The sequence below is a fragment of the Carica papaya genome, chromosome 7 (assembly GCF_054855325.1).
Source record: "Carica papaya isolate Zhongbai chromosome 7, ASM5485532v1, whole genome shotgun sequence".
Lineage (NCBI taxonomy): Eukaryota > Viridiplantae > Streptophyta > Magnoliopsida > Brassicales > Caricaceae > Carica > Carica papaya.
Window position 1 is genome coordinate 29,071,353 of NC_142315.1, and position 10,796 is coordinate 29,082,148.

General features: G+C 37.7%; 2 protein-coding genes across 4 annotated transcripts in view; both read left to right on the forward strand.

Annotated features, from left to right (window-relative positions):
- Positions 1-3,208, forward strand: part of DCL4 (dicer-like 4) — a 67,881-nt gene extending 64,673 nt beyond the window's left edge. For all 3 annotated transcript variants that reach the window (XM_088208123.1, XM_088208124.1, XM_088208125.1), the window contains 3 exons: positions 763-1,480; positions 1,695-1,809; positions 2,721-3,208. In XM_088208123.1, the coding sequence (XP_088064249.1) occupies positions 763-1,480; positions 1,695-1,809; positions 2,721-2,916 (1,029 nt within the window). In that variant the 3' untranslated portion in view covers positions 2,917-3,208. The remainder of the gene's footprint in view (positions 1-762; positions 1,481-1,694; positions 1,810-2,720) is intronic.
- Positions 3,209-3,821: 613 nt separating this feature from the next.
- MCM5 (Minichromosome maintenance (MCM2/3/5) family protein) lies at positions 3,822-9,903 on the forward strand. Its single transcript, XM_088208126.1, has 18 exons — positions 3,822-4,208; positions 4,379-4,522; positions 4,793-4,972; positions 5,052-5,150; positions 5,236-5,372; positions 5,466-5,571; positions 6,084-6,218; positions 6,290-6,367; positions 6,561-6,665; positions 6,782-6,873; positions 6,962-7,094; positions 7,176-7,271; positions 7,561-7,652; positions 7,755-7,845; positions 8,355-8,464; positions 8,920-9,049; positions 9,130-9,231; positions 9,593-9,903. The coding sequence occupies exons 1-18, from the start codon at positions 3,933-3,935 to the stop codon at positions 9,674-9,676; spliced, it is 2,190 nt and encodes a 729-aa protein (XP_088064252.1). The 5' UTR covers positions 3,822-3,932; the 3' UTR covers positions 9,677-9,903.
- Positions 9,904-10,796: the final 893 nt, after the last annotated feature.

Below are 10,796 nucleotides of genomic sequence, written 5' to 3' on the forward strand. Positions count from 1 at the left end.
AAGTTTATTCAAAGATCTGCTGTTGCATAATTAGCATGCTTCTAAGATGCTCTTGATTTTGAATATTTTAATTGGGGTAGCTCCCATGTTAAGGAAGTTGGTTCAGCTACTCTAAAAAATTTATGAGCCTGCTCAAGCAGTTGAATGTCTAAGAGATGGCCTTCCACCTCGGTTCCCAATGCTCTTAGCTTGTATCCACACATCAAGAAGTTTGAAATGGTTATATTATTCCATAAACTAATTGAAGGCCTTAATTACAACATATTAGCACAGCCGAAGGATGTGTAGTTTCAATTTTGAGTTATTTACAAATTGCATTAATTGAGTATTCTGCAGTCCCAAATTAGTATCTTGTGTCAAGCTGATAATTAATGTAATGAATTCTTCTTCTCATGGATTTTGCAGACATTATGAAGACTTGTCTAAGTTTGTCAAGTATTTGTTAATTCAGTCTCTTTCTCTTGAAATATAGTGTAAACTGACCTTTTGATCTATCAAAATTTAACGTGCTTGTTAACAGAGAGCGTTCGATTTTCTCACATCCTGGCGGTAGTACCAACTTGCATCTTTCTACTCTGAATTTGAGCTTGCAGCTTAGTAGACATGCATGGAGCATCCATAATTTTTCATAACTATTTTACAGAAATCAATTACTTGCTTACTACCAGAATCTCTTTTCTGCTTGTTGATTTTATATGAAACTTCACACTTCATTTGATAATTATGCTGATGTTGAGTCTGGACTGAGTTGTTGATATGTAGGGTCAAGGCTATGTTGCAAAATCTAAATCACTGGAGGAGGTTTTGAAATCTAGCACCAAGATGGAAGCCAAACTCATTGGATACAATGAAACGCCTGTTGATGTTGCCTCTTCTGTTCCGATTGAATGCAATTTAAACCCCAGCAATGATTCTGATGATGAAGTAACTGATCTTGATAAACTAATTGATCTCTCTTCACCAACGGAGAATACAGGTTCTGTTGCCTTTGGATTGGGAAGTCTGAAATTGGAAGACCATACTGACTGCAATTTGAACCCTGCAAATAATTCTGTTTGTAAAGCAACTTGTAGTTGTTCATCTACAGATCTTTCAGCTTCTGTTGCTGTTGAATTGGGAAATTTGGAATTGGAAAGCTGCTTTGACTGCAACTTGAAGCCTGAAAATGATCCGATTGATGAAGTAACTGATATTTGTTTATCTGGTGTTGTTACTCCTTCTGTTGCTTTTAAACTGGGGAGTTCAGAATTGGGAGACCATTTCAGCTGCGATTTGCTTGATTCTATTGAGAAAGCAACTGATATTTGTTCACTTACAGATGTTACAGCTTCTGTTCCCATTGAATTTAAAAGTTCAAAATTGGAAGACTGTTTTGATTGTGATACAAAACTGCAATCACCAATTAGCAAACGACATTCGTGTCCATCTGAAATGGGAATATCAACGGATGGTAGCTGTGAGACTCGCGGAGAGATAGCAGGTTGGTAGTTTTTGTCTTTCTTATTTTTGTAACAAGATTGGACTAGAACAACAATGATAGATCAGAATCCACCAATTGGGTAACTTAAAATAACACCAGCAACTTGCTGTATGATAAGTGGGAACACTATGGGTGGTTGTTCTAGTTATTACGTTGGCTGAATATCAGATGTAGCACTTTTTTCTGATATTTTGCAATTCAAATAACTTTTCAGGTGGATCAAACAAAGTGTCAGCCAAATCTTGTCTATATAAAGTCTGTATTGCTAATTGTTGGAAGCCCCCTAGATATGTTTGCTGCAAAGAGGAAGGAGAAGGCCACTTGAAACTGTAAGTCCAAAGATCTAGAGATGTGAAAATTCTCCTAATTCCAGAGATGCCTCTAAAACTTAGGGCCTGTTTAGTTGTATAAAAACTAAACAGGAAATTCCACCTAAGTTTCCAGAGCCTAAGTTTCAGAGGCATCTCTGGAGAGCCTAACTTCACCTTTACATCAATACGCATCCGTACTTTTATCACAAAAAAAAAGGTTTTAGAAAAATTATTTTATCAGATTCTGTGATAAATATGAAGATGCATTTAATAGAAATCTAGCACAAATGAGAGAGATTTTGAGAAAATCGGTGGAGAAGGTGAAGTGTGCTTGGGAAGCCAAATGAAAGGAAAGAGAGAATGCTCGATTTTGTAAATTGTGGAAACTGATAAGCTGTCGTTAATTGAGGATTAAAGGGGTATTTATACATGAGATTTAACTTATGGCTAATTACAAACTGACCCTCTATACCTGCTATTAGCAAGTAATTACACAGAACTTACTAATAAACATTTATCAGTATATTGATATATGCTTATACACAAAAATATTTGCAGTTGCTGGAAAAGAAATGAAATTCAGAAAATGATAATGAAACTATGGTATTAGGTTTAGAAAACGTTGGAAATAACGAATTCTACCAATCATTTTCCAAATCTTATTTTCACTTCAACAATCATACATGACTTTTTTAATAGATATATGTGAATTTGAAAGTAAAATTCAAAATAATTTTCAAAAACCAAATATTAGCATTCTAGACAAGTTATCTGTTAGTGGTATTTGGAGGAATTGCTATTAGGAATTAGGATCAGAAATAATTAGTCTCTTTCATTATTTCTCCTCTTTTCCTTTTCCACTTGTTTTTCCTTTCTTCTATTGATTGGCATTTTTTTTTTCTCATATTCATCATCCAAATTTTATGCAGATTTACTTTGAAGGTCATTGTGGAGATAGAAGAAACTCCAAATATGCTTTTGGAGTGCTTTGGGGAACCTAGGAACCGAAAGAAAGCTTCTGCCGAGGATGCAGCGGTAGGAGCACTTTGGTACTTACAACACGAAGGTTATCTGCTTGACAAAAATCAATCACAGATGCCGCCTTCGGTTAACAAGCATACATAAATCTCTCATTACAGAAATTCTTAGTAGATATCGTCGTTTGTTTGTGTTTTCAACTGGATTATAATAAAACCATCGAATCTTCTTTTCCATCGAGGAAAAATACAATTTACTTATTACAGCGAAGCAGAAGCTGGTAATTAAGCTCTAAGAAATAGGGGCCAGTCGAGAGACTAGCTTTTTGTACCCATTCCTAACATCTCCATTCTGGTAATATTATGTGTAAGTGGTAATTACATCTGAGTATTGATTGCTAAGTTAATGCTAAATGTAAAAGGCAAGATATTCACAGTAATTTTTTATACGTTTATATGTTAAATGCCAATTTAGCAGAATGGTGAATGGTCTTCTGGGTTATAATAAATTCCAACAGAAATACTCCATTAGAATTTAAACTCTTCATTTCATGCAAATCAATCAAAGGATTTGTATTATAGTTTCATCATTATGAACAAAATTAACTTATGAATCAATTACGATAGTTTAAAATATATTTACATGTGCTTTTAATAATAGCTGAGGCATTATTCGACTACTGGATCAGAAAATTGAAATGCAATGTATAAAATATTTAATTTATTTCTGTAAGTAAATTTGATTATGGAAATTGAATTTAGTAATTTAAAAACTGAAGCTATTTATATATATTTATATATAATGTATTTAAGCTGATTAAATTTGTATTGTTAGTTCACTTAACTGGTTTATTCGAAAGGGAGAGTCAAATCGGAGAGGGAAAGGAAGTTTGAAGATGATCGGACGATGAGAGGCGTAATGGATTAATCCCACTCTGCACTCGCCAGTAGAGAAGTTGCTCCCATAACACACGTGCTCTATTCTTCTCACGTGCCTCACTAGTCATTTCCCGCCAAATCTTCCCTCCAAAAACCCTTCCCCTTCCGCCCCGTCTCAGTTTTCTCTCCAATTTAGTCCGCCTACACAGACAGAGAGAGAGAGAGCGAGAGAGGAAGAAATATTGTGGGGTTAGAGATCGAGAGAGAGAGAGAGAGAGAGGGAGAATGTCGGGGTGGGATGAAGGAGCGGTATACTACAGCGACCAGGCGCAGTTCCCGGAGGATGCAGGTGCAGAGAACGCGGCAGTAAGCCGACACTCTATCCTGACGAAATTCAAGGAGTTCGTCAGAAATTTCGAGACGGAGAAGAACAGTTTTCCTTACAGAGAGAGCCTCCTCAACAACCCCAAGAGGCTTCTCGTCCACCTCGAAGATCTCCTCTCCTTCGACTCCGATCTTCCCTCCTTGCTCCGTTCCTCCCCTGCCGATTACCTTCCCCTGGTACATCTAGCTCTCTGTGAATCGCCTAAAAAGTTGCAGTTATTTCGCACATTTGAAGTGCTTCGCGTTTACTCCAAGTCTATCGGTTTATGACCCTACGTTGTAAAGGATATATATATATATATATATTGGAATATTTGCTTGATCATTGAATGGTTTTTGTATTGTAGTTTGAAACGGCTGCTGCGGAGGTTCTGGCCAGTTTAAAGATGAAAGTGGCGGGAGAGACTGGAGAGATGGTGGAGCCTCAGACTGGAGATGTGCAGATTTTGCTTACTTCCAATGAGGATCCGGTGTCCATTCGCTCACTTGGGGTATTTTTTTTTTTTTTTTTTTTTTTGCTTCCTTTCCGTTTGATTGAAGAGAATTGCATGAACATGGGAAAGAGAAATTACAATATGTTAATTGAAATTTTTCTTTTTCCGTTTGGACCTTTTATATTTCAGAGTAAAACGGGCTTTTAAGACTTCTAAAATTCACTACTTTTTTCTTCCCTTACGGACTAACATACTATCAGGAAAAGAGAGGTATCTATTTTAAAGGATCAGTTCTTTTTATTTTCTCCATTTGATGTTGATGAGCAGGCTCAATATATATCAAAGCTGGTTAAGATTGCTGGAATTAGCATTGCTGCTTCAAGAGTAAAGGCAAAGGCAACCTACGTGTCTTTAATTTGTAAGAACTGTAAGAATATTAAGGAGGTCCCATGCCGCCCAGGCCTTGGTGGGGCAATTGTCCCTCGCTCGTGTGATCATATTCCCCAGGTTTACTTTATATCTTTTGTTGGTTCCCCACATTTCTCAAGCTTTTGTTTAACCTTAATAAGATTGATGATATCTTCAGCCTGGTGAAGAGTCTTGTCCTATTGATCCTTGGATTGTTGTTCCCGATAGAAGCCAGTATGTTGATCAACAAACCCTGAAACTGCAGGAGAATCCTGAGGTAATGACATGGATGTCAATAAATTAAAAGTTGATTTAACTTATAGACTTATTCTGATATATGGGTGTATCATGGGTTTTTCAAGGATGTTCCAACAGGGGAGCTTCCTAGAAACATGCTTCTGTCAGTGGATCGTCATCTTGTGCAAACGATTGTACCTGGAACAAGATTGACAATCATGGGAATTTATAGTATATTCCAAGCTGCAAATTCATCTGCCTCGTAAGGATCATTATCAATTGAGACATGTGCAGTTCCACATGATTTAAAACCATTTTTCTTTGTTGTTAAGTGGGATTCCTTGATGTTATGTAGGCACAAGGGAGCAGTGGCAATTAGACAGCCTTATATCAGGGTTATAGGAATGGAAGAAGCAAACGAGGCAAGTTCACGCGGTCCTGCTACCTTCACACCTGAAGAGGTTAGTGTAAGAATTCTGGGGAATTCTGTTTAATTAAAATAATAATCCAACTTACTACATTTTAGTAAATCCATTGTGCATTACATTAGATGGTCAATAATACTTGCACTGTTTTTTGATACATTTGTATACATTCAATTTGTGAGTATCCGGTTTGAATTAACAAAATGTAGCCCTCATTGTTGACTGACTTCTAAGGAAAAAAAAGAATGTGCTGTTTAATCTAGGATCTTCTTGTGGAATTCAACTCAAGCTAGCCAAAAGCCAAACAACGAGCCAGTTGATTCATGGTCTAGTTATGAGATAGTGTTTTTGAAGGACTAGGACAGCAAGCTGAATTGCTTTGCATTTGGCGCCTTGGCTAGCTGTTTTTCTTTTTTTCCCTATCAATTGTGAAAACAAATCCATTTGCTGCTAGTAATACTATTTCTGATTATATTTTCTTTTACTGTTGACACCTGAGAACTTCTGCTACATTGTCCATTTTTTCATACCTTCACGGTTCTTTAAAGGTAGAAGAATTCAAAAAATTTGCCTCCAGCCAAGATGTCTACAAAACCATTTGCTCCAAGATTGCCTCTTCTATATTCGGTCATGATGATGTCAAGAGGGCTGTGGCTTGTCTTTTGTTTGGGGGATCGAGGAAGGTATATCCTGTTTTCATTTTTTTGTGATCACATATTTGCAGCTGTAGTATCTAATACCTCTATAAATGCAGAATTTGCCAGATGGGGTGAAGTTAAGAGGTGATATCAACGTGTTGCTTCTGGGGGATCCATCTACTGCCAAGTCACAGGTTAGTTATTTATTCTTCGAAGGCTCTTGAATGGTCATTGTGGCTTACTGTCATTTCATTTCTAATTAGTTGGTCTCTTTACTCTTAAGTAGCCTTAACCATTTCCTTGTGACATTAAAATTTTAACTTTAGTTTGAGCATATTATCATCATGGACATGCATTAAGTGCTGGTCTGGTAATTATTTTCTGCAGTTTCTCAAATTTGTTGAGAAGACAGCTCCTGTAGCCGTTTATACTTCTGGAAAGGGCTCGTCAGCAGCTGGTCTTACGGCTTCTGTAATTCGAGATAGCAGCTCTGTATGTTCTCTATCTTTATTGGCTCCTTTTATTATTCCCTTGTTATTTCCTATCTCTATAATATTCCTGTTGGTGCAAAACTTTTCTTATTCTATTTCACTTGTAAATGTATTCAGCGTGAATTTTATCTTGAAGGAGGAGCCATGGTTTTGGCAGATGGAGGTGTTGTCTGCATTGATGAGTTTGACAAAATGAGACCAGAGGATAGGTAGGTTGTGCCAACATCGTCTCTGATAACTCTTTCATCTTGCATATTATGTTTATGAGCCTAAACAATTTCCATTGGCATATCCTAGGGTTGCTATTCATGAAGCTATGGAACAGCAGACAATATCTATTGCCAAAGCAGGAATAACAACTGTTCTTAATTCTAGGACCTCAGTGCTTGCAGCTGCTAATCCTCCCTCTGGGCGATATGATGACCTTAAGGTTCTTAGATGTGATTTGCACTATCTTTGCAAATTATGCATGCTTGCAACTTTCTAACAACTGATATTGTTCCTCTTTCAGACTGCACAAGACAACATTGATTTGCAGACAACAATTCTTTCTAGATTTGACTTAATCTTTATTGTAAAGGATATCAGGAAGTATGACCAAGATAAGGTAACCTACACTTGTTCGCTTGTTTTTTTTTTTTTTTTTTTTTTGTTTCCCCAAAAGATAATACATGTTGGTGCTGTGAGGATATAATTACTTTCCATTGATTTCAGGACTCAAATGCATGTCCTTCAGAAAAATTACTAGTCAATCATGAGAATTGCTTTTCTCTGATATGCTAATTTTATTACCAGACAAAAAATAAAACAGAGAACAGAAAGAAGAAATTACATAATGTAATTCCACTTGCTAATTAGCTCCATGCAGAAGCCTGAAACGAAATTTTTTCTTAAAGGATATAGCTAGCCATATAATAAAAGTCCATGCATCTGCTGACGCAGCCAAAGGCGATAACAAAGGTTCTAAAGAACAGAATTGGCTCAAGAGGTATCCTTAGTTACAGATATCAAATATTGCCTTGTATTTCATCATACCATCTCTATTGAACTGTATTGATGAGATGCTAATATGTATTCCCTATGACCTTAGGTACATACAGTACTGTCGAACTGAATGCCATCCCCGTCTGTCAGAATCTGCAGCTGTAAAATTACAGCAGTTATATGTCAAAATCAGAGAGGTACTCTTTAGTACTAGCTCATATCATGAAAGATGCTTGTCAGTTCATGAAATAAACTTGCATATTATAGCGGCGTAAGACATTCAGTGACCATGGAACTATTAAGAGAATTATCTGAAATTTGCATAAACAACATGAAATTCCAGAAGTAGTGTTTTGCCCAGAGCATGTTGTCAGATGGCATACTGCTCCATTTGTGAGCTTAACTTCTGAGTTCGACCCCTTTTCATGAAGAAAAAAAAATGATTCAGTATTACATATGAATTGATGAATACCATTTAGCAAAGGGATGAAAAACTGTTCTTGTTTGTGCCTTCTGCCATCCCCACATTTTTGGTGTTTCTTTTATCTACAATTCCATTTTGATTTTTGAGTCAGTTGATTGTAACTATACAGTTCATGATCGGGTGGGAAATTGAGTTGAGAAATTTTTCTATAAGTCGAAAAACTTTGATGATAGACCTCAGATATGTTTATTAGCACTGAAATCAATATGGTTATTCCTACAGAATATGAAGAGGCGGGCACATGAGACAGGAGAGTCTGCTCCGATACCCATCACTGTAAGACAGCTGGAAGCTATAATTAGGTTGAGTGAGTCTCTTGCAAAAATGAAATTGTAAGTATGGATTTTATACTTCGTTTTCATTTAAATGGCACCATGTCTTGAAAACGAGTTAGGGAACCCCAGTGATGAACTCTAAATACTTTGTCCTAAGCCAACATCATGGTAATTTTATATTTTGCCTTGAACACCCCTTGCAATACTCACCTAACCAATCAGTTGCACCTGCTGGGACTTTCTCTGTCTTCGTTGAAACTTTTTTTCCTTGGAATATTTAAACCATTTTGTATCCCTCTTTTCTTTTCGCCCTTCCTCTCTTTTGCTGGATGGTCCGACATCCGAACATCTTCGGCCGTGAGAAGTTATATAGATAATTTGATATGGAGTCGTAAGTGGTCGTTGGATAATTTTGCCCTGAAACCTTGCCAAATTCGAAACTAGCATGCATGCACCAAATTTCTTCACTCTCACATTTTATTGTCATTTAGTGATATTATTTTTAACATTAGGTCCCATGTTGCTACTGAAGATGATGTGGATGCAGCATTCAAACTCTTTGATTCCTCCACAATGGATGCTGCAAGGTCTGGAATAAATGAACATATAAATGTTACTGGAGAAATGGCAATTGAGATAAAGGTTAGACAAAGGAAATATTACTCAGAATTTTTCATAGCTTGCCAGTTCTTTACTAATTATATTTATTTCCACATGAACAGCAAGCAGAAACCCAGATCAAGAGAAGAATGGGCATTGGAGCTCGCTTATCAGAAAGAAGACTGATTGAAGACCTCAGTAGGATGGGGATGAATGACTCTATGGTAATCATCTACCTTGACAGCCATATCAATTATTTTTTACCTATGAATTACTGCCTTTTTATACTGCGCTCAACTCCTGTAATGGTTAAATATTTGGAAGTGATGAGAATCGCTCATCATTGCCTCCACACATACATGCAGGATTTTTGTTTTTCGTTTTGCATCTACGAGTTGAGTTGTTTTTTTTACCGACGAGAAGAGTTATTATGTTGATAGACAGTTGACCTATTCTTTTTGAGAATGCAGAGTCAGATTTTTTTTACGATATGAATATGCATCTTTATATTTATGTAATCTTTTGTAGTATCTTCTTGAGTTCACAATTTGATACTTCTGCTAACAGCATGCTATTGCCTGGCAGGTGCGAAGAGCTCTTTTGATTATGCATCAGAGGGGTGAAGTTGAATACCAAAGAGAGAGGCGTTCTATCGTTCGAAAAGCATAATCTGTTTCGAAACTGTCTGAAACCTCAACCGATATGTGTGAGCAAATAAATATTGTCTGAGCAAATCATTAGATCATCTCGCCAAGTTATAAATGTTTGTGAGAGAAACATTGTTTTCTAGTGTATTGTATAGGGGATAGTGAATGTAGGTACAAGCTAGAGTTTGGAGAGAATTTTACAAGCAAATATATATAAATCGATGATCAAGTGTTGCTTTTGATTGTGTACATTAAGCCCAAATATATAAGAAAATTTTGAAAGTCAAAGTTTAGCACCGATCAATACGAGGTAGGATTGCTAAGACCTGCTAGACGTAACCAATTGGGCTCCGTCAAACCCTCGGGTTTTATCTTTTAATTAAATTTTAACTTGTTTTATTAATATTTTGATTTAAAAAAATTATTGTCGTTTTATGGATTTTGGGCCCAAACCAATCCCATTATGGGTCCAAGCCCATGCCACGTTGGGCCCAAGTTGGGCACAATTCAAGCCCGATTTGGGCCCAAGCGAAGCCCATATTGGGCCCAGTTCGTTCGCTTTGGGCCCAATCCACCATTTTGGGCCGAATAAAGCCTTTTTGGCCCAAGGCAAGCCCATTTGGGGCCCAAACCCCAACCGTTTCGGGGCCAAGTCAAGCCCATTTTGGGCCCAGCCAATCCCATATTAGGTCTAGCAAATCCCTGTGTTGAGCCGACGTCAAGCCCTTTTGGGCCCAAGCCAAGATCCTTTGGGGCCCAAGTCGAGCCCATATTGGGCCTAGACAAGCCCGTTTTGGCCCATTTTGGACCCAGAACAAACCCATTTTGGGCCCAGCCAATCCCATAATGGACCAAGCAAATCCTGTTTTGAGCCCACGTCAAGCCCTTTTTGGGCGCAAACCATGCCCCATTTTGGGCCCAAGCCATGACCCATTGTGGGCCCAAGCCAAGCTCCGTTTTGGGCCCAATCCAAGGCCTTTTGGGCTCATGCCAATCCTCATTTTGAGCCCAAGCCAAGCCCATTTGGGGCCCAAACCCCAAACAAGCCCCGTTTTGGGGCCGAGTCAAGCCCATATTGGGCCTCGACAAGCCCATTTTGGCCCATTTTCGGCCCAAAACAAGCCCATATTGGGCCCAGCAAA